A 25,189-nucleotide genomic window follows, 5' to 3' on the forward strand; every position below is an offset into this window, starting at 1 on the left:
ATTTTGACGTCACGATAGGTCCTGCATCACTGCTGGCAGTGCCGGTCACTGGGAGGATTCAGCGATCATCGGATGGAATAGCGGCAGGAGACAGAGTGCAGGAGGGATCGCGGGGACCGGTAAGTGTTATGGCAATGTTTATTAACTGTATGTGTACATTTATAATGCGTTTCTATGTGTTTGTGATTGCCTCCCATTATAGCCTATTGGTTCGAGTTCGGTTCGTCGAACGTTCGACGAACCGAACTCGAACGGGACCTCCGTCGGCGAACCGAACTCGAGCCGAACCACGGCCAGTTCGCTCATCTCTAGTGGAGAGGCACATATTAGCAAGATTTATCAGAAAAAAAAATCAGTTTTGGTAACTGGACAACTTCTTTAACTATTGCCCTGGTTCGGTGGCAATTGGTGTAATACGTTTGGGATTGATATCAGCTGTGAATTTATAACTTGCATCAACCGCAGGGGTTAGTAATTGATCGGCCACTATCAGACAATCCCATTACTAACCTGATAAGTATAGAGTTAAAACATACACACACATAGGGAAAAAATATTTTTTTGAACAAACACTTCCCCCACTATGTATCCCGACCCCCTTACTATTCAGCAAAGCATACTTTGATTGCAGCTTATCTCCCCTAAAATCTAAAAGATTGGGTGTTAGAATTCAGCATGTATAATGTTCTAATTTCTTTGACATCAACTGTCAGAGGAGTCAGGAGGGCCCCATACACATTAGATTGTTGGCCAGTCTCTCAGAAATCTTGTTTGAGATTATTTTGCTCCAATATGGACACTTTTACCCAATCCTATAGCTCTCATATTACTTGTTTATTAAAACTGTGAATGAAAGTGAAAGAGAATTGTTACAAATGTTACAAATTGGGGGAGTCATACATGAGCTTGTTCTTGTCTTAATAATAGCATGCATTGCTTAATGTTGATTTGTTAGTTTTTCGAGTAAAACGGGACTTTAAATAGTCACATTAGAATGGACATCAGAAAAGTGGTTATGGTCAGCTCTCTCCAATGTATTCATTAGTGTGTGTGTGTGTGTGTGTGTGTGTGTGTGTAAAAGTAAAGGCTTCAAAATATGATAGTGATTAGTGTGAAGTTTGATCTTAATAATATATTTGGCACACATGTTAATTACCGAACTAAATCTTCACTAGTTTGTTACTAGTTGATATTATTGAGGTTATTGTATGACCATCCGTCATGTACTCTACTCTCCAATGTAAGCAGGTGTAAAAATCAATATTAAAGTTATAGTATCAAATTCCATCTCAATATGAATTTTATCTCTTCATTATTAAAAGTTTATTCTTTTTAATATCATAATTCTAAATTAATTCCAACAGAGATCGAGAGAGAAGTGGCAAATATGATTCTGCTGAAAAGGAAACTCGGAAAGGAGGTCATAGGACAAGGCGCAGCTCTTATTCACCTATGAAAAAGCGCAGAAGAGATTCTCCAAGTCACCTGGAAGCAAGAAGGATCACTAGGTAATGGACGTGATAAAAATATATAAGTATAGTGACAATTAGGCTGAATACAAGTGAAGTCATATTTCCTTTCCAGTCTCAATAAGGGGTTGCCAAGACCCTATGCCTTTCTGTCTGCATTAATATTAAACCAAGATAAAATGACCTTCTCATCAACCGAGAAGTTGAACTGTAAAATGCTCCAAGAAGCAAGCTGTCAAAGAATATACTATTAATAAGACTTGATGTCTTTCTCATGGGACAGTAAGTTAGAATAGACATGAAAATATAAGATATATACAATATGTGCAATTATTATTGTGCAAATTGAGTTTGTAGCCCAGATGCAATGATTTCTTACAACCTGTAATACTGCTGATTACCAGTGTATAGGTGCTTTTATAGTGATTCCACACTTGCAGTAGTTAAAAACATTGGCCAGTGGCAGGCAATAGAGATGATCGAATTGATCCGTGGAGAATCAGCTTTGAGTTTAATTTCTTAGAATTCACAGTTTCCGTGGATATAAATAGTTTGCGATTCTGTTTGTGCAGATTGTACTGCACAAATTATGCAGGTTGTGCTGGAGAGATACTGAGTGGGCTAATTTTACCAGGATTTTTAGTGTTACTATGAATTCACTGATCTGTGATATACTACAGTAACAGCATAGTACTTTAGTAACTGCATTTTGTATGTTAATACAATGCAATTGTAAAACAGGAGGATAATTTATTACTCTGTGTACTAATTCTGCTAAAAAGAATCTTGAAACTTAAGGCTGCTTTACACGGTACAACCGATTGTGCAATTTCACAATCGATCGTACCCGCCCCCGTCCTTTTTGCATCACGGGCAAATCGCTGCCCGTGTCGCACAAAGTCAGTAACCCCGTCACACATACTTACCTCTCGTGCGACCTCGCTGTGGGCGGTGAATGTCCACTTCCTGGAGTGGGAGGGACATTCGGCGTCACAGCGACGTCACACGGCCGCCGGCCAATGGAAGCGGAGGGGCGGAGATGAGCGGGACGTAAACATCCCGCCCACCTCCTTCCTTCACATAGCCGGCGGCGGCTGCGTGACGCAGGTGAGCTGCTTTTCATCGTTTTCGGGGTGTCACACGGAGCGACGTGTGCTACCCCGGAAACGATGAACAACTAAATTAAACGATATTATGGAACCTAGCGAGCAGTACACGACTCACGATTTGTGACCGATACTGCGTCGCTAGGAGGTGTCACACAGGCCGGCATCGCCAGCGATGCCGGATGTGCATCACAAAAAACGTGACCCCGACGATCTATCGCACGATAGATTGTCTGGTGTAAAGCAGCCTTTAGGCTTGTGTGTCACAGTCAGGAAAGCCATATTTTTTAAATATGAATCACAAACCTCTAAAATCCAGAAATTATAAATCAACTGTCTACATCACTTTGTTGTTCTAAATTTTCATTCTTGTTGCACACATCTTTATCCAATTATTTGAGCAGTATACATCACTCAAAACCAGTGACCTGTTGCAGGTGTTCGTTTTTGGGATGCAGGCTTTACTTGACCTGTTCTTTTATGAAAACTGCCAAGCTGTTCTTACTCAATAGATGAAGTGATAATTTTTAGATGCTTTGTTAAAAAGCTTTCACCTCATTTAACAAAGAAAAACCCTTGAAGTGCTGGAAACAAGAATAATTTTTGCACCACACTGTGTGGAAAAGCCATGGCTTCTGTTTGCACCGCCTGTGTATCAACAACAGTAATTCTAGCATCGACCTCATAAAAACAGGTTTATTTTTGGACTGTTTCTACAATTTGAGCAGCTTATCAAGTCTGTGAGTCTGTAGTATATTGTTAAAAAGCCTATTGTTTTAAACCGGTTATTATCCGTTTTCTTCTAGCCAGATAGATTGAAGTTACTTGGATATTATTAAAGCTGTGTTTGTATTAAAGAGCTCTAAAAAGTTTCAGTCCAGTCCCAGGAGATCTCTGACTGTTACGCACCTTTTTTTCAAGGCAATTAGAGGCTTTACAGTATTGAGATTCAACAAAAAATTAATTTTGGGGAAAATATTTGGCAAATTCGATGAATTCAAATTTCAGTTTGATAATTGCTAGCAGGGAATGGACATTAGTCTAGATGCACAGCATGTTTCAAGTTTTAGACAGGATTCTTCATTTAAATTTAGTGGTGAACATTGAAATAAGAAAACTAAAGTAGGGAACAACACTAGGAGAACATTTACCCGCTTTTTATTTCTAGATAGTTTAGGCATCACTTACAGGCAACAAGAAACTTCAGTGTATGTACAGATTTAATATCTCCTTAATGTCTCCTTAAAGTCAACCTGTGAGGTGCAATGTGCACCCAGAACCACGAGCAGTTCTGGGTACATATTGCTAATCCCTGCATAACTCTCCCTGTATCAAGTAGCATAGATAAAGTATTTCTAAATATCCTCAATGATATGCTAATGAGCCCAGGGACTAGTCGCAAGGGCGTTAGTTCCTGCGCTTATTCCGCCCTCTTAGCATGTTAGCACACCCACAGGGGCATACTAACATGCTATTCAATGCCCACTGCCCAGCGTCATCATCGGCAGTGACGTGCGTACCTGTGTCCGGATCACTGCCTCCGAACGCCAGGCATAGGGTCAGTGCGCATGATCTGAAGTCTATGGCTCCTCTGGTCATGTGCACTACACTAGTTTGAAGCCGGGACGCATACACCCAGCTTCATAGTGCACATGACCGGAAGTCCCGGGATTATGTGCACTGAGCCGAAATCCAGCATCGGTCGCGGTGGCAGCAGAGGTGAGTGCGACCATGCCTCTGACTCACAGGGGCGTGTTTACATGCTAATGGGGCCGACTAGCCAAGGGAATTAATGCCCTTCCGACTAGTCGCTGGCCTCATTAGCATATAATGAAGGATCTTTAGAAATACTTTTTCTAAAGATTCCTTTATCTATGCTACTATAGGCTGGGACTGCTAGGCAGGGATTAGCAATATGCACCCAGAACTGCTCGTGGTTCTGGGTACATATTGCACCTGACGGGTTCCCTTTAAAGCATTGTGATAACTGTAAAAAACACTGGTCCCCCAACAACCACCACATAAAAGCACTAACAAAGCATAATACTACATCTAACAGATCATACCACTTTCTTGTGGCATAAATAATCCATGTGAAAAATCTTTTTACAACTGCAGGGCATTTACAGGCACAATGTGAAGAGCAAAACCATTCTAAGTTATTTTAACTTATAGTGACACATGTCAGATCTGAAATGTGGGAATTGGTAAAAACAAACCCAAACTGGCTGTGGTGTGAAGGAGTTAACGTGGTTATGTTCATATAGTTGATATGAGATGGTTCTTATGAACAAATCAGGTTTCATGCTACATGGATGCCCTGATTCTAATGAGATTTGTTATGTCTGATTTAGCACATTTGCATATATTTGCATGCAATCTAAAGACAAGAGGCTTTAAGCAGACATATTTGGTTCACTACTACAGTATGGGCTAACTCCTGTAAATCATATTGTCCTAGATATATTTATTTCCTCATCTAAGTGTATATTTCACATATCTCATAAGTCTACATGTGATAAAATAGTTAATTTAAAAGCAATTAATGGCATTTCCTCATGTCCTTTTTGCTTTTTTATAGAGCTCCGTAGCACAAGACATAAAAATAAGAGGCTTAGAGCTTAGAGGAGATATATGTTTTTGAAATAACCATCAAATCTTAAGAATTTCAGTTCAGTAATATTTCATATGGATTTCCAGCAGAGAGCAGCAGCATTGTATAGTCTATAAATAGAGAGGATTTCGATAACCTCTCCTGTCCTTACACGGCACTTGTGACCTAAAGTAACTTGGCATCACAGCTTTAGAAATCCATCACAAGCTGAGCTTATGTGTCTGTCATTCTTCTCCTCCTCACAGTGCTCGAAAGCGTCCCATCCCGTATTACCGGCCCAGCCCTTCGTCATCCAGCAGTGACAGCAGCACCCCTTCTTGGTATAGTCCAAGAAGCAGGTCCAGAAGTCGCAGTTACTTTAGTCACAGAAGTAGTCGGAGCCGAAGCCACAGCAGTAGAAGTCGCAGCAGGGACTGGAACAGAAGCTCACGGGAACACAGCAGAAGTCGCAGTAGAAGCTGGAGCCGAAGTTCTGACTCTTGTGATAGCATCAGACGCTGATAATCCAGCCTGGGCTTTCATGGTATTCATACGAAGCTCAGCAGCACGGCTAATGAAATATTTATCTTAAACATCCATGTCCACTGGTATGCTTCTGGTAATACATGTGGCAAATTCCCTCTACAATACTAAGCAGAACTATCATGAGGATTCATAGGAACCCATGAAGAATTGTCCTTTCTTACAAGCAGAGTGATAACCCGTCCTATCATTGTAGCGTACCTATCACCAGTCTAAAACTTGAGGTCTTAGTAACTTTATATACCATATTGACGCAAGCATGTGGCATATAACCAATCAGATGATAAATATGAAATCATCTTCCAGACACCATGATGGCCATGAATGCTGATACCATGTGCAAGTGTAAGACATAACAAAATTGACTTGTTTTAGTCTAATAATGACAGGGTTAAATACGTCCATTTCCAGGCAGCTATTAAGAGTGTGAAATGTATTTTCCCAATGTAAGTGGTGAACTATGAAAGCTTGAAATGATGTGTATTTTTTATACTTTGTGAGTATCCATCTGGGCCGCAATAATCCAGCATGTCTGTGCTCCAACAAACACGGTACAGATTGAGAATGGGCCGGCGTCCTCCTCATCCTCTTCATTCCAGCAGTAGTAAGAACAATAATTACTGAACCTTAATGAAGAATCAAAATGAGGCTCAGCCAGATCTGCACTTCATAAGCCATTTGTGGTATTGCTATTTAATTACTTATTTATTATTTATATTTTATTTATATTGGTACACGTATATAGAAATTAATCAGAAATGTTCCATTCCCTGTCAAAAGAGCTTGCAATCTGTGCATTTTCCCTAAGGTTCTTGAAAGGGGGGTCATATATAAAATTTGTCATATTCAGGTTATATTTATATTTCAAGGGGCGCAAGACTGTCTCCCTATATGAATCATTTGTTGCTCATGAGAAGAGTGTCCTTGTCCCTTTAAAATAATGCTATAATTTATGCATTTGGCACATTGCTCTATTTTTATACATGGCTCCCGGGGATGTGGAATTTGTCATCTTTTGTCATGTTTTGTTACAATTATTGTGTTATTGTTAAGTTATTAATCATATTTATTAACGAGTGAATGAATTTACTGTCTGAGCCAGAAGATTGGAAAATACAAATCAGGCTACCACCAACCACCTCATTATACAAAACCTCCCAAAACACAGGAAATATACGAATGTAACAGCAAAGTACTCGAGGTTAATACAAAGGGTAATTTTCCATATTGTAGGTGATGCAGAATGGATTTTCATTGCGCCAGAATGTCAGAAAACTATTTTCTATGTTGAGGGAAGAGTTCAACAAAATAAACCCAATAGGGAAGGACATAGTCCACTGCTTTAATGTTTGTTTTAACACGTATTACAGAAATAAGAGGTTTAAAATAATAATGATTAGTCATTTCAAAAATTCATTCAGAAGGAAGAAATTCTAAAAGGTAAAATAGGATCTTTTTTTCAAATATAATAGTTCCTCCTTCCTCTCAGCTATTTTCTTGATAATATATTAATCTAAACAATCAATTCATGCTATAAGAGAGGTTCCAGTTCTGGTAGATCCTATCCGAACGTGTCAGAATCTGGAATCACAGTGTTCTCGCCTTCCATTAGATATATATGCTCATGATATATTCCATATCTTCAACCAAAAAAATCAATGTGTGGAACACTGCACAACACCCAATTAGTCCTACTGTATAAAGATAGGTGTACCGTATATACATACTGCTCAAAAAAATAAAGGGAGCACTTCAACAAGGATTTTGTATTTTGGTGTCCCCTTTATTGTTTTGAGCAGTATATATATATATATATATATATATATATATATATATATATATATATATATATATATATATATACACAATATATATAGCCTAATTCATATTATTTAAATTTCCAGTATGTAATATTGTCACCTTATTACCTTTCCCTTTGGCCAAATGCAAATTCTAAGTTCCCAGTGGATTTCAGAACCCAGGTCACATATTCGCCATTAAAAACAAATATAACAAAAACACAAAAAACAACATATTTGCCATTGCAGCTTCATTTAGAAAGCTAGTTGTCTTAATAAGGCAACCCATTAGGCCTAAGTATTGACGTAAGTGCAGGCCTGGTATTACTAAGAGACAGGCTGAAGAAGATTTATCAGTATGTCACAGCTTCAGGCCTCTGCCACATTCACGTGAAAATCACGCACGTGCCGAGAGACACGTATTTCCCCTGCGTGTTGCGTGCAGGTAAGTACGTGTCTCTGGTACGTGCGGGACACGTGTGTTCTACATGTGCTATCCGCGATAGCACACGTAGAACCGGTAATTAACATACTCACCTGGTCCTTCCTGCTGTCCGCGCTGCTGTCCGTGGTGCTGATCCTCGGTCTCCAGCCCTCCCGTCTCCCCGCTGCTGCTGCTGCCAGGCAGTGAAGTGAATATTCTATGAGATTAATGAGCGGCGGTCGGCAGCAAGAGGCAGCAGCGGCAGAGACAGGAGGGCTGGAGAAGGTGAGTAAATGTTTTTTTTTTTTTTCCACTGACACGTGTGTTTTCTCCGGCGTGTGTCACACGGGACCGCATCCACACTACACCCGTGTGGTATGGGTGCGGGCCGTGTGACACCCGTGCTGCGGGATAAAACACTGACATGTCAGCGCTTTGAAAAACGCACACACGTACAAACGCACACGGACACACGTTCCGTGTGGTTTTACGTGTGTGTGCCTGCTACAATAGGGTAGCATTCCTTAACGTGTCTCCGTGCCGCTGGTACGTGTAAAAAATGACAAACACGTGCCGGCGGCACGGATGTGTGTCGCAGGCCTTAGGGTGAATTCACATTCCACAGATTTTGATGCAGAAATTTCTACAATTGAAAGTCATTTCCATTTATCTGAATGAATCCACAGGAAATACTCATTGTATGAACATACCCTTAAACGTGCATGAGTGGGTCTGTTGTAGATGATAACTTTCTTCAGATTAGTCAAAAAGCTTTCAACAGTTTTTGTAGCTGCTACCAATGCAGAAGAAAGTTTTTAAAGAGAATCTGTCAGCTGATTTTTGCTATGTAAGCTGAAGACAGCATTCTGCAACGGTTAAAACATAGAATTAAAGTATGGTGGTCTTCTCAAGGTCTGATTTGTTTTTAATATGCTATGTTTGTTTAAGCAGCGAGACCCTTATCATTGATCAGACTACAAAGTCACTTGCACGGCAGCGGGCACGCCCCCTTCTCTGATTAACACCTCTCTGTCAATATACAATCTCTATTAAGAGCATGGTGTGGGCAGGGAAGCTCACTCAGCTCTGCTAGATGGCTAAATTAAAAATTCTGATTGCAACAGAACGGCTGCACCCAGTAATCTAAGTGATACATCGTTGAATTCATGATCTCTGCCTACATCATGCTGCTCTCAGGTGAGGTAGTAAAAACCTGATGAAAAATCCATCAAGGATTTGGCATGGCAATTATCAATATCTCAAGACAGAATACACATATGGCAGGTCACATCCATTGCAAACTTCATACCTGTTTTATAACCAGGTTTACTAACAGGTTCATAATGACATTTTTAGTGATTTGACAAACTTTTAGAAAAAAAATTAAATGTCACTAAAATTAATATTTTTACATAAAAACAGCACTTGATTCTGCCATAATACTGGTAAATCTATCTTTTTCTGCTCATTTGAAAATCACACACAGAGCCAGGAACGTTCATGCCTTCATGCCCTATCATTCCCCTTGTAGTTAATCTAAACATTCATCATCCTGACAGTGTACATGTTTATCAGCTCAGTGTTCAGTACAAGCAGTAATTAATTAATGTTCTGTGACCTTGTATAAGTCTATAGTTCAGCTTAACACTAACCAGAGCCACACCGAGCACAGGTCAATTCATGCATATGTGTTCTCTCCCCATCCTTTATCAGCTTCTACTCTGTCTTCATTGAGTTTACCAATGAAGTATGAATTATTTATGATGCCTACATGCGCAAAAAAAAAAATGTGCGGTTGTAAGAGATGACTGTTAGTTTTGGATATTACCCCTCATTCCTGACAATGAAGTTTGATATTAGTCATATAGAAATCATTGTCATCACATCCTTCATATTGTACAATTCCATTCACTGGATGTCATCACATCATTCATAACACATTATCTTAAGTGTTGTAATCCACCCAATATTCCTCTTAGCTGCTCTCAATTATCTTGCAGGGCTACATTTTAAAAATATGTAGTTTTTTTTCTAATTACATTTTATTTAATTTCAGCATTAAAAAATAAATAAATTAAATGCCAATATATTATATGTCATGCAAGGATTGTAACTTCATGTAGTAAAATTGAGCGACTTTATGAAGTTCTTCCTTAGAAAGCTTTAAAGGGAATCTGTTACCAGGTTTTTGATACTTCATCTGACAGCAGCATAATGTAGGCAAAGAGATTCTAAAAGTAAACATGTTTATCTTAGATCACCGGGTGCAGCCTTTCTGACTTTATCTCAGAATTGAGTGTAGCAGAGCTGGGAGCTATCCCGCCCACACCAGTCTCTCAATAGAGATTGTGCATTGACTGTAAGGATACCTTCACACTTTAGCGACGCAGCAGCGATCCCACCAGCGATCTGACCTGGTCAGGATCGCTGCTGCATTGCTACATAGTCACTGGTGAGCTGTCAAACAGGCAGATCTCACCAGCGACCAGCCCCCAGCCAGCAGCGACGTGCAAGCGATGCTGCGCTTGCACGGAGCCAGCATCTGGAAGCTGCGGACACTGGTAACTAAGGTAAACATCGGGTATGGTTACCAATGTTTACCTTAGTTACCAGCGCACACCGCTTCGCTTAGCGTGTGCAGAGAGCAGGAGCCGGCACTGGCAGCATGAGAGCTGCGGAGGCTGGTAACGAAGGTAAATATCGGGTAACCACCTTGGTTACCCGATGTTTACCTTGGTTACAGCTTACCGCAGGCTGTCAGACGCCGGCTCCTGCTCCCTGCACATTCAGGATTGTTGCTCTCTCGCTGTCACACACAGCGATGTGTGCTTATCAGCGGGAGAGCAACAATAAAAAAACGAACCAGGGCTGTGTGTAATGAGCAGCGATCTCACAGCAGGGGCCAGATCGCTGCTCAGTGTCACACACAGCGAGATCGCTAATGAGGTCACAAAAAACGTGACTCAGCAGCGATCTCAGTAGTGATCTTGCTGTGTGTGAAGTACCCCTAAGGTGTCAATCACAGCAGGAGGCATGGCAAACTTCTCTGCACCAGGCATGGAGTCACATCAATGTTAATCATGGAGCAATAAACCTTTTAGCATGAGTAAACAGAATCTAGCACACAGATAAGAGAAGCACAGATGTTTTTACTTTTTTTTAACTCTTGCAGCATGCTGTCCTTAGCTTACATTGCAAAATCTTGGTGACAGATTCCCTTTAATGTTTCACTTTCTGCCATCCATTATTTCAATGTGCAACTTCTTTCATCCACCCCCACTTTCCCAAACAAATCCATGTAAAAAATGTAGATGGATGTGAGGTATACGATGCAGCCTTCACACAGTACAAGTTATTTTCTCTCTTTACTTGAATTTCAATCATTTGTTCAAATTGTGCAAATTTTCCATCCCATGGTTTATCCAGTCATTGCATTGCACATTTACAATTTCCATGTTGACCATACCTTAAGTTGGCCATACACCCCAGATAGCCATGTGCTATGTTTCCCAATTTACACCTACAGGCTGTGTTCATAGATTTTGTATGGGGGAGAAGAGTAGGACATTGCCAGGTACCTCAGGTGGTTAGGGCTTATATAGAAAAATAATAAAATGGTCTGGTACTTATAATTGTCTTCCCAACATCTTATGTTGGAGCAGTATAAAGAGGTGCCCATCCACATCAGATGGTAGCTCAGAAAATTAGCCGGATCGGTAACCACAATGTGCATGGGGGTATACAGTCAACATATATTATTTCTCATACCCCCTAATAAATAGGGTTAATTTTAAAATAATAAGTCCCCTTCAAAGCTCAAGTGTACTTGCAGAAATTATGTTGTCCAAAAGGAACAAGACGCTGCTTACTTAAGAGATTGTTTCCTAGCAATAAGCTTACCATATAGTTTAGACCTCAACAGGAATTGTGTGGGGCCACATAAATCCTTATATAGGAAGGATTTGACTTCCATGTTTTTAACACACCTTTCATTTGGGCTTTAAAAAATCTGAATAATAACTCTACATCATGGTTGCCTATAGAAAGTACTCTATGGACCATGGGACGCTTCAGTTTTAAGGCTTTATTCAGAGGCAGACATTTTCTACCCACTACCGCTGTGATCTTTTTACTGTTTTTCCACATAATCACTTGTATTACCCGAAAAGCCGTGTAGCCCTCACAATCAGTCACGACGTTGTGTAATTTAAACACCTGTTACCCTGCAATAAAAAGTGATTATGCAGAAAAATAAAAGTGAAAGATCGCAGCGGTACAGGACTGTTGCGGCTATTATCTGCAAAATGACCACAATGGGTGAATTCAGATTAATTTCTAGTCTAACTACTGTGTTTCTAAAAACCTTAATGAATCAATCAAACATTCTCTGGCTGCATTCACACAGTGTGCCATCACTAACGGCAGGACAGGGTTGGGACATATACAGTATTTTCCCTGCAAAATGATGTGGATTTTTTTAAAGAACAGTTAAATGACTGTAGCATATTTGCAACATCAGTGAGTGAAAAACGTATTCTATATATACAATTGCCTGAATAATCATCTAAAACAAGGAACCTAGGCTGTTTTTTGGTTAAGGGTGGCAAGTCATGTGTCCAAGGGGCTCGGTGTCAGCAAGCCACTTCTTTGTCCAAAGTATTTACTGAGAATCTGTCATCAGGATTTTATAGCCCAAACTAATGGCAAGTATGTAAAGGTGCTGTAATGCTGATTAATGCTTTTTTTTCCTGATGGAAAAATAAAAAAGTCATGGCTCTTGGAAAAAGGGGAAGAAAAAACTAAAACGGAAAATAGCCCTTGTCTGAAAGGGTTGTTATAAAAACCTGATGATGGATTCTCTTTAACTCCAGGGTAATGATATTGCTTTTCAGAATAATAAATATTCAAAATATTTATCTATTCATGTATTTATTGTGATAAAGAATATTTTCATACCCTTGTTATTCCTTCAACTGTTGCTCACTCTGGCTCAGAATAGAAGGGTTAGAAAGGAAACAATCAGTAGTCGAGATTCAGATCAATTCATATGGTGGGATATTGGAAGGAAGAACTTTTCACACTTCCTGGGAGAATATAACAGAATCAATAGAACAACATGTATTATACTAAAAATTCCATCCCTTCTGTTTATAGATCCACTAAACATGTCTGGGATGTGGTGGCCTCTTAGAAGAGAAAGACTTCTCTACTGAGCCATTATGTTCATTGACAATGTGTTATATAATTTGTATTGTTTTGATGATGTACCTCCATGTTCCTGATGTTTAATTTATGCTGCTTTATGATATTTATTGACTTTTTATGTTGTATATTTTTCTCTATGTATTTATAATGGTCTGGGTGAGAACCAACCTATCCATGATTGCTTCACACTTAAACTACCCTGGTATTATGTATACGATGACCCATTGGCTGCTTTATATTTATGTGTTTCCTTACACAATGTACAGAATTGGTTTTGATGGTGATTTAAAGGTCTCAAGGATTTTCTCATTTTATGTTACATTTTATGTTTACAGTTTGAATCTTTATATCTCAATATTCCATTGTTCTAAATCTTGTACATGGCTCAAAGGAGGCTATACCTTACTTGATAAGAATGGCATGGCAACAGCAGATTTTGAAAACAGTGAAGTGGTGGTAGCCAATGGTCTGGGCTCGGCACACAGTGGACTGGGCGCGGAACACAGTGGACTGGGCGCATCACTCTTCACCAGCAGCCATTCTATGAACACATGTTCTGTACAATCTGTGAGGAAAGCTGCACTGAGTGGAGAAAGGGGCCGACTTTTTTAAGCTGAAAATTTGTGGGGTTTCTTATAAGTTTTTTCTTGGATATTCTTGTCTGTCAAGCCTTTGAGAGCCGTTCAGTAGATATTAATGAGATAGTATCTATTTATTTCTATATTTATTTTATTTATTTATTTTTATTTCTTTTCTGTATTAAATATTCAAGAAAGTATCACGATTAGTTGTTAAACATTCATTAGTATGATTGTATGAGATTAAAAAAAAACATTTTTTTTGCTTTATTTTTTTTAAACCTTGCCACTCTTGTCTATGGGTCGCAACCATTAATGCTGCTCAGCCACTCGTAGCCACTAGACAAGAGCGAGGCTTTTTTTCTATTTTCATATGATCCTTCTTAATAAATAGCCATGGCAGGGCTTCATATGAACATAGATAGTTTCTTAGGAGCATTTACTTTTGATGATAACATCTCTACAAAAAAAGTACTATTGCACTGTAAAGAAAGAGGCAATTAAACCATGATGTATATGGACATCTCGTAATATCATGGACCATTGTATATCATATCCCAGTATCCGAGAGGCCGTGATGATAGGTCTCTCCTTGTTGATAAAGCTCTTGATGGTTTCTGTACCTTGCTCATGCGCTCACAGATACTGGAAATCATGAACATCTCATACTGATTTTCTTCATGTGCGATTTTATATTTGTTACTATGTGTGTTGCCTTTCTGGACCAATATAATTTTGCTATGCATTGTATATAAGGAGAGGTGAAAGGGGAGTATTTAATATTTATTTCATGTATTTATGGAATAGTGTTCAGGTTATTGTATAGGATTATATTATGTGTATAACAGACAGACCATGTAAACAACAAGGATCACATTTACTTTCACAGCAGCTATAGAACAATTGAGCTGAGGATCTACTAGGGCCAGCAAAGACTGTTTCTAAGGTTAAAGGGGTGTTCCCATCTGCAAGATCCTATTCTAATATGTAGTAGGCGTAATAATAATAATATTATCAAATACCTCCAATTAGAAATGTAGTATAGTTTTCCTGATTAACTATGTCACTTACCTCATATGCAGGGCATTGCAGAACCTTAGATATCCAGGGTTATGACCACTAGGAACTAACTAACTGTGACTACATGCGTGCTTGTAACCATGGATACCTAAGGTCCTGCAATGCCCTGCACATGAGGTAAGTGAGATAGTGAATCAGAAGAACTATACTACATTTCTAATTGGAGAGATTTGGTATTATTATTACACCTACAATATATTGAGATGGGAATAACCCTTTAAGTTCCCACATAGAATTTTTGCTGAGGTTTTTTTTGACCGTGTGTATTTTTGCTGTGTATAAAATTCAGCATATTGTAGTTCAAGAAATGTGGATGGGATTTATTGAAATCTCACGCCCACTGTGCTTCTTTTTTTATGCAGTGTTGGTGCGTGTTTGAAATCCGCAACATGTCAATTTGTGTTGCGGGTACACTGAGTTTTATGTGCAGAATTTCCCCCTAGAATTTGCATAGATCTGCAGGTAAAAAAATACATGCGTTTTTAGTGCGCTTCTAATAGGGAAATACATTAGAAACAAATTTAATCAACACATAACTATAAATTTGTACAAAAGCCAAATTCCAGGCGATATCTAAAACAAAGCAACTTTATTTACAACATAGCATACCAAAAAGAGACAAAAACCACAGTGTAAAAAATGTTGTAAAAATGAAATGGAAAAAGCGAATGTAATAGAATTTAGGTAGTAAGTGCAGGAAATCTGCCGCGTGCAAAACTCACCAAATATTTACCGTATCATGGGAACTCACACACTTTCCCTCTGTGTTGCCCAAAATGAAGGCAGTAATGAATTATTAAATGACCAAATCCATTGAAATATTTAAAAACAGCTCAGATACAATAGATGGAGAACAAGGAAGAATGATACTGAGGATTTTTGTTGAGTTAAACTTATCACCATATTTTTACTTAGCCTATTGATAAGAAATTCTTGATAATCAGCTTAGATGTTGTACACAATTAAAAAAAAAATATGCTTTTTTCCAAAAATAATGTTGCAAGAGTCCAATTGTTGTATGTAGTATTGCAGCTTAGTCCATTTATGTCAAAGGAAATGAGCTGCAATGCAAAAATGCAAGAAATGGACAGAGGTGATGATGTATATAAAGAAAGCAGCCATGCTATAATGATCCTGTATAACCTCTAATGAGTGTCTCCTCTGCTGTTGAATTACTTTGCCTAAAATGTTATGGCGTTGCATATTGAACAAATCTCTACTGAACACCCCAAGTAAAGTTACCTACTTATTGGTTTAGCGGTGAGCCGCCCATTGGGATAATGTAACTGTATAATAATACGGATGGAATGGATCCTGTGTGATGGATTTGTGCTGAATGTTGTGGGACTACACAATTCTTCAGTGTAATGAACAAATGTTCGTGCAGCTATCGGAGCTTTTCTTTTTCATTTTCTGTCACTGTACAAAGCTAAAATGTTGTGTTCTAAGACCTTCTGAAGTAGTCCATTTGTTAATATGTCCACAGCATTGGAAATAAAGCATTCATATGATAAGAATTCCTTTTGTCTAATTTATTGCATTCCAACAAAATTGTAAATACAAAAAATGTATAAGGGTATATTAACCATTTCAACTCCACTGTCACTCTCTGACAGCTGCAGTTAAAAGAGATGGACTATGGTGCCTCTGTCCATTGGCTCCCATAAGAAACTTGCAACGCCATTACGGGGGATAGATGGGTTACCATGGCAGGGGGACTTGCTGAACTACTCCTTTGCTCTCATCTTTATACTTCTATGACGCTTAGCCACATGCTGATATTTAGAAGAGACAGGGATTTTCACTATATACTGCACTACAGTGGTATTGGGAGGGGAGCCAGCATGATCTGAAAATGGCATGCATCATAAAAAGTGCAAATTCACAGATTTATTCCAACTGTACTGTAATATAAATGAGATTTTTAGCAAATAATTGATCAATTCTCTGAGCCACCCCTGCCAACGTCATGGCAAATCTCAATAGGGGGGTCCTACACTATATTCTATATTTCATGTGCCATGCGGCCTCCTAGAAAAAGTTAAAAGCAGAACCAGTTCTGATATAGTCCTCGTAGGTGTAGAGCTTGCTCCACATACTGAGACCTGGGCTGGCCTCTATCCATAATTGCCTCTTTTGCAACATGGAAGCGGCTATATACAGGTTACAGGTATGTGTGCTCCATTATGGTTCTGCTTTTAACTTTATCTAGGAGGCCGCATGGCACATGAAATACGTAATATAGGTTAGGACCCTCCTATTGAGATTTGCTGTGACGTTGGCAGGGGTGGCTCAAAGAATTGATCAATTATTTGCTAAAAATCTCATTTTTTTATTATAGTACAGTTGGAATAAATCTGTGAATTTGCACTTTTTATATGATGCATGCCAATTTCAGATCGTGCTGGCTCCTTTTTCACTACAGTGGTATTGCATTATCTATATATATAATTGCCTTATTCTGTCTATCTGTCTGTCTATCTTGCTCCAAAATGATGTCATTACAGTGACAACCGTCGCATTGGCCGCTCGGCCCGGCCCCGCCCCCGCATGCATTAGCTGCTCGTCCCGGCCACGCCCCCCACACACATTGCCTGCTCGGCCCCGCCCCCGCACACATTGGCCGCTCGGCCCCGCCCCCCACGCACATTGGCCGCTTGGCCCCGCCCCCCGCACACATTGGGCACTTATACCTATTAGACACCTCCCCCCCAGGACTACTCCTCCTATTATACTCCTTTCCCCCCAGGACTACTCCTCCTATTATACTCCTCAGCTCCAGGACTACTCCTCCTATTATACTCCTCACCTCCAGGACTCCTCCTCCTATTATACTCCTCTCTCCCCAGGACTACTCCTCCTATTATCCTCCTCTCCCCCCAGGACTACTCCTCCTATTATACTCCTCTCCCCCCAGGACTACTCCTCCTATTATACTCCTCTCCCCCCAGGACTACTCCTCCTATTATCCTCCTCTCCCCCAGGACTACTCCTCCTATTATCCTCCTGTCCCCCAGGACTACTCCTATTATCCTCCTCTGTCCCCAGGACTACTCCTCCTATTATACTCCTCTCTCCCCAGGATTACTCCTCCAACACACACACACTGTACAAATTATACCTCCCCCAAAACACACACGCAACCCTACACACCCACGCACCCCACACATACACATGAACCCCACACACACACACCCACACAAACCGCGCAACACACACAGCACCACACACACACAACGCTGCAGACACACAGCGCTCCACAAACGCAACACACAACGCAACACACAAACAACACCACTCTCACACACCCCCACACCCAGACAACACCCAGAACATTTACAGCGTCCTACACAAACACTTGGCAACTACACACAACAACATCTATATATATAACAAAAATCATACATTAACTACACTGAGCAGATGATTACAGGTTTAAATCCTCTGATGAAACTAAAATATATGAGTAAAAAAGTGTTTACAAATATAAAATTTGAGAAAACATAGAAATTCAAATCACTGTTTCTCCATTCTGTTAAAAATAAATATATTTAAAAAAAAAACAAACAAAAGAGACATATCAGGTGTCACCACTTCCACAGAAATCGGATTTATTAAACTATACGATTAATTACCCTAATTAAACACTGGAAAGAGAAAAATGTGGAAAGACCAGAATTGCATTTTTCTTTAAATTAGGAGTGATCAAAACATTGCATCTACCCCAAAATTGTGGAAATAAAACCATCAGCTTGCCACACAAAAAATAAGCCCTCATGCAACTCCATCAACAAGAAAATAAAAAATTATGGGTGTCAAAAAAGTACAACAGAAACCAAACCATACTTCATGTTACCCCGGACCCCATAAATTTGGTTTGGGACCCAGACTTGACCCGAACTTGACCCTGGAGCCCAAACCCCATATAGGTTGTTGGAGACCCAAACTCCTACGCTGCAAAAACAAATATAAAATGGTCGTAAAAAGGGCTAGAGGGTTGCAAAAGGAAGCAAAAAGGGGACAATTGCCCTGCAAACAAATGTGGATAGGGAATAAATGAATTAAAAGAATGATGTTTTTTAAATGTATTTAAATAAATAATGAAAAAAAAAAGGCGTGGGCTCCACCCTATTTTTGATAAACAGCAAGGGTAAAGCAGACAGCTGGGGGCTGGTATTATCAGACTGGGAGGGTCAATGGTTATATGGCACCTCCTAGAATAAAAATAGCAGCCTGCAGCTACCCCAGAAGTGGCGCATCTATCAGATGCTCCAAATCCTGCATTTTACCCGGCTGTTCCCGATTGCCCTTGTGTGGTGGTAATCAAGGTAATAGTTTTCGGGTTGATGTCAGCTGTCATCAAGCCCCAGATTAAGTAAAGGATAGGCATCTATCAAACACCCCTATTACTAACACCTCAAGTGTAGAGTTAGTATACGAATAGTACAGAAATGGACTTTTTTTTTTAAATCTCCTGTTTGAGAACGGGGCACCAGAGTATGCTTATCCCTACTATTGGAAGCATGGGAGGGACGCAAACATGAAAAATCATCAGGGCATTAAGGGGTTTAAATTGAAAAAGTTATCACTTTGAGGATACAAACTACAAATCAGTTTTCTTACACTTGCATACATTATACAGCAAATGTACCTTTTCAGATGAAATTTTTCTGCAATATACTTCCATTATTTTTTTTGCTCTTTAATAAACACATTCATTTCACTTGTAGTTTATAAGCGTTTTATAATATGTTTGACAACACTATTCATTTTATTCTGAACAATCTCATTATCATGAGTATAAAGGCAAACTACTTGTTACGTCTTAATATAAAATTATGAAAAAAGTGCAACAACTGTAAAAATGCAAATACGTCATTATTGTAACAAAACATGCAAAGAAAACATCACAAAGAACTTCACATTTTAGTATACCATAAAAAGTAACAATAACAGTTTGTGAAGGTACACTAAGGCGGGCTTTGCACACTACGACATCGCAGGTGCGATGTCGGTGGGGTCAAATTGAAAATGACGTACTTCCGGCATCGCATGAGACATCGTAGTGTGTAAAGGCTCGATGATACGATTAACGAGCGCAAAAGCGTCGTAATCGTATCATCGGTGCAGCGTCGGCGTCATCCATAATTACGCTGACGTGACGGTAAGATGTTGTTCCTTGCTCCTGTGGCAGCACACATCTCTGTGTGTGAAGCCGCAGGAGCGAGGAACATCTCCTACCGGCGTCACTGCGGCTTCCGTAGAATATGCGGAAGGAAGGAGGTGGGCGGGATGTTTACATCCCACTCATCTCCACCCCTCCGCTCCGATTGGCCGCCTGCCGTGTGACGTCGCAGTGATGCCGCACGACCCGCCCCCTTAATAAGGAGGCGGGTCGCCGGCCAGAGCGACAGTCGCAGGGCAGGTGAGTGCATGTGAAGCCGGCGTAGCGATAATTTTCACTACGCCAGCTTTCACAAGATATTGTACCTGCAACGGGGGCGGGGGCTATCGCGTGCGACATCGCAGCATCGGCTTGCGATGTCGCAACGTGCAAAGCCCGCCTTACACTAAGCACATACCTGTTTTTCATTGTATATGTTAAAATTAATAATCATTATGGTGACCAGGGCACCTTAGTGAATATGTCGCAATGTAATGAGCTAAACAGCAATAAATGGGATATTTTATGATATAGTTTACATTTTATACTATCATGATTAGAGTTGAGCGCGGTTCGCGGTTCGAGGTTCTCCAGTTCGCGGCTCGAGTGATTTTGGGGGCTGTTCTAGATCGAACTAGAACTCGAGCTTTTTGCTAAAGCTCGATAGTTCTAGATACGTTCGAGAACGGTTCTAGCAGCAAAAAGCAGGGCTTTTTACAGCTACAGTGTGGAGGAGCCATCGCTGACAGCCTGCCAGAAGCTGGTAACCAAGATAAACATCGGGTATCCAAGCAAAGCGCTTTGGTTAGTAACCCGATGTTTATCCTAGTTACGTGCAGGAAGCCCACACTTCCCCGCTCAGCTCACTCCGCCCCCTCCTGCACGCGGCATGTACACACACACACACACACACACACGTCCCCAGCCATGCAGTCCACGACACTGACGTCCTCCTGGCACTCTGCACACATGGTCCCGCTCGGCTTACCTGCGGTGATGAAGTCCCGACCTCAGCGCTGTCACTGTCCTCCATGGCCGCCGCTTGTCACATCACCTTCTCTCGCTTCCGACCCGAGACTGACTAGCGGTGACGTCACGGGCCTCTCGCGATACTTGGCTGTGAAGGTCATTGAACTCAGGGACAGGTGCTGTCAGCAGTGCAGGAGATCAGCGCAGGTAATGTACCTCACTGACAGCAGCACTTGTCATCCCCTGCAGTGACCTGGGCTGACCCATTGATGTTAGCTCAGGTCACTGCACTGCTCCCCCAGCCAATGGGGAACATCCTGCTCTTCATTGACTGGGACAGTGTGGATCGTCATGGCAACCCCTTGGATTACACCAGACCTGGATTTGTTTTTCTTTCTAATAAATTGGTTAAAGAGGGAATGTATTGTGGAGTGTTTTTTCAAATAAAAATGTGTTTGTCGTCTATTTTTTTTTATTACTGACTGGGTTGGTGATGTCGGGTATCTGATAGGCGCCTGACCTCACCAACCCCAGGGCTTGATGCCAGGTAACATTACACATCTGGTATTAACCCCATATATTACCCCGTTTGCCACCGCACCAGGGCGCGGGATGAGCTGGGGCGAAGCACCAGGATTGGCTAATCTAATGGACGCGCCACTTCTGGGGCGGCTGCGGCCTGTTATTTTTAGGCTGGGGGGAGTCCAATAACCATGGACTTCCCTAATCTGAGAATATCAGACCCCAGCTGTCTGCTTTACCTTGGCTGGTGATCCAATTTTGGGGGGACCCCTACGTGTTTTTTTTTTTAATTATTTATTTAATTTAAAATAACAGCGTGGGGTGCCCTCAGTTTTGGATTACCAGCCAAGGTGAGGTTGCCAGCTGTGGTCTGCAGGCTGCAGCCGTCTGCTTTACCCTAGCTGGCTACAAAACTAGGGGGAACCCTACGTCATTTTTTTTTTCATTTTTTTGGCTAAATACAAAGCTAAGCACCCCTTAGTGCCACATGAAAGGCACCAAAGGGTGCAAAATTACAAAATGCAGGAGAGTGGGACATTATGTGTCTTTCTGCCATTATAATGACAGAAAAGACTGATATGAAGTGCACAAGCACAAGAAAATCACCAGAGCGCTCTACGCTGTGAAAAGCAGTAGAAAATGGCACTGGAGTGAACATGTGACCGCCTCATGTAGGATGAAGCTATGGATCCTGGGTAAATTTATGCATTTACCCTCCTTCAGTTTTTTTGCAGTACACAAAAAAAATGGAAGGCACACGGATGACAAACAGATGACATACGGACCGTCTACGGAATGGAAACGGATGCCACACAGATGCACCCGTGAAAAAAAACTGACTGTTTTTTGCAGACCGCAAAAATGGATCGGTCGTGTTAATGTAGCCTTATTCTGATCTGCCGTTTATAAACAGCAGGCAGAAATAAGTGAATAACGCCCCCCAGCATCAGAAAATCTCCGGGGTTTCAGGGCTAGCTGAGACCCTGGAGATCATGATTCAGGACGGTTTTTCCGGTCCCCGCTCACGTGATCACAGGTATACACCGTACACCGATGATCACGTTACAGTAAATGACAGCGCCGGTAAAAAATTATTTATCTCCCATCTGGCATGAACAAACATGATTAATCTCCTCCCCGGTCCCCTCCGGTCCCCCGGTGTCGCCAAAGTGCCCCCCTGATGCCCTCCCAGAAATCCAAGATGGCCGCGCGCACAGCAGCGCGCCGGCCGCATTCACCCTACTCCTCTGATTTCTGTCGCATGTGCCATGACACATGCGACAGAAAACTCCTCCCCAGGCCCTGCCAGGTCACCCCCTATAATCATATCGGTGTTCCCCGGTGTCCCACGGTACCTGTGCAGCGTTGATCCCCCCACGGCCCTCTCCTTCACAATAAACGCTGCCGCATGCACAGAGCAGCTGTCAGCTCAGCTTCCTGTGTTCAGACACAGTGAGTGGTGGTTATGCATCTGTAAGCTAAATGGGCGGCACGGTGGCTCAGTGGTTAGCACTGCAGTCTTGCAGCGCTGAGGTCCTGGGTTCAATTCTCACCAAGGACACCATCTGCAAGGAGTTTGTATGTTCTCCCCGTGTTTGCGTGGGTTTCCTCCGGGTACTCCGGTTTCCTCCCACACTCCAAAGACATACAGCGCTATGGAATTAATAACGCTATATAAATGAATAAATTATTATTATTACTGCAATGCCCTGCTCATGAGGTAAGGACCATAATTGATCAGGAGAGCTATATACTACATTTCCAAATGGAGGGATTTGCTTTTATAGTTTCCCTGCTGAACGACTACTAAACATGAGAGTCCGTTATACGCCACAAGAAAACACATCTAAATAGCGAGCTCTATTGTTAAGTATTCATTCAGCTGGATAACTGGACTTAAAGGGGTATTCCATCTCCAAGATCCTATCCCCAATATATAGTAGGTGGAATAGCAATAATATCAGCAAATACCAATATTTGGAAATGTAGAATAGTTCTCCTGATTAGGCATGCCCTTACCTCATGAGCAGGGCATTGCAGCTTTGGTAGCAACCATTACGACATGGACTCTGCTGCTGTGGACCCGGGGAGAGTGAGTGCAGATTCATTGCACCCACACTCCTCACATGAAGGGTCTGCACTCCTAGAAAAAGGGGGATACGTTCCCTGAGTGTCTCCCCCCATATTCTAGACGGTCTAGAGTCGTCGTGGGACCCCTTTATTTTTTTTCTTACAATAAATTGGTGAAAGAGGAAATGTTTTGTGGACTGTTTTTTCAAATAAATTTCTTTTGTCGATTATTTTTTTGTTAGTACTGACAGTTTATGATGTTGGGTATCTAATAGACGCCATGACATCACAAACTGCTGGGCTTGATGTCAGGTGACCTTACAGCTAGTATCAACCCGATTTATTACCCCGTTTGCCACTGCACCAGGGCACGGGATGAGCTGGGGTGAAGCGCCAGGATTGGCGCATCTAGTGGATGCGCCACGTCTGGGGTGCCTGCGGCCTGCTATTTTTAGGCTGTGAAGGCCCAATAACTATGGACCTTCCCACCCTGAGAATACCAGACCACAGCTGTCCGCTTTACCTTGACTGGTGATCCAATTTGGGGGAGACCCTACTTTTTTTGTGTAATTATTAATATTTATAAAATAATTATAAAAAAAAGAGCCTGGGGGGACCTCCACATTGGATCCCCAACCACGGTAAAGCTGCCAGCTGTGGTTTTCAGGCTACAGCCGTCTGCTTTACCCTAGCTGGCTATCAAAAATGGGGGGACCCAATGTCATTTTTTTTTTAACTATTTTTTAAATAGAAAACATTAATGGGCTTCCCTGTATTTTGATTGCCAACCAAGGTAACGGCAGGCAGATGGGGGTGGCAACCCATAGCTGTCTGCTTTATCAACGCTGAGAATCAAAAATACCGCGCAGCGCTACGTCATTTGACGCCATATTTTTGTATGCTGGCCAGGTACAGCAGGCAGCCACGGGCAGCCTCCAACCCCCAGTTGCCTATTTGTACCCGGCTGGGAACCAAAAATATAGGGAAGCCCGTTTTTTTTAATTATTTCACTTATTTCATGAAATAATTAAAAAACAAATGACGTGAGCTTCGCCCCATTTTTGTGTCCAGCCGGGTACAACTAGGCAGCTGGGGACTGGAATCCGCAGCACAGGTTAGCCTGAGGTTTCTGGGCGCATCTGCTGCGAATTGCAGTCCGCAGCCGCCCCAGAAAATGGCGCTCTCATAGACGCGCCATCATCTGGCGCTGTATCCAACTCTTCCAACAGCCCTGGAGCCGGGTGGCTTGTTGGGTAATCATGAGTTAATACTGGCTTTGTTTTACTAGCCAGTATTAAGCCAGAGATTCTTAATGTCAGGCACGTTTGACCCGGCCATTAAGAATCTCCAATAAAGGGTTAAAAAAAAAGACACCACACAGAGAAAAAATACTTTAATAGAAATAAATACACAGACACATTAGAGACTCCATCTTTATTACCCCCTGTCAGCCCTCCACGATCCATAGTCTTCTGTCTTTCTCGTTCAACAAATGCAGCTCTGCTCCATCACTGCTGCATGAGGGTAGACGCTGCTTCCCGTGCAGCCTTCACTCCGTGAAGGCTGCACGGGAAGCAGCGTGCAGCCTTCACTCCGTGAGAGATCAGTGCTGCTGGCTGCTGGCGGTGACAGACGCATTACCATAGCAACAGGGTTCCGATCATGTG

General features: G+C 41.4%; 1 protein-coding gene across 3 annotated transcripts in view; it reads left to right on the top strand.

The window, feature by feature from the left end:
* SRRM4 (serine/arginine repetitive matrix 4) overlaps positions 1-14,767 on the top strand; it is a 241,370-nt gene extending 226,603 nt beyond the window's left edge. For all 3 annotated transcript variants that reach the window (XM_075324282.1, XM_075324291.1, XM_075324300.1), the window contains 2 exons: positions 1,365-1,508; positions 5,435-14,767. In XM_075324282.1, coding sequence (XP_075180397.1) covers positions 1,365-1,508; positions 5,435-5,690 — 400 coding nt within the window. In that variant the 3' untranslated portion in view covers positions 5,691-14,767. The remainder of the gene's footprint in view (positions 1-1,364; positions 1,509-5,434) is intronic.
* The last annotated feature ends 10,422 nt before the right edge of the window (positions 14,768-25,189 follow it).

The sequence above is a fragment of the Anomaloglossus baeobatrachus genome, chromosome 1 (genome assembly GCF_048569485.1).
Source record: "Anomaloglossus baeobatrachus isolate aAnoBae1 chromosome 1, aAnoBae1.hap1, whole genome shotgun sequence".
Lineage (NCBI taxonomy): Eukaryota > Metazoa > Chordata > Amphibia > Anura > Aromobatidae > Anomaloglossus > Anomaloglossus baeobatrachus.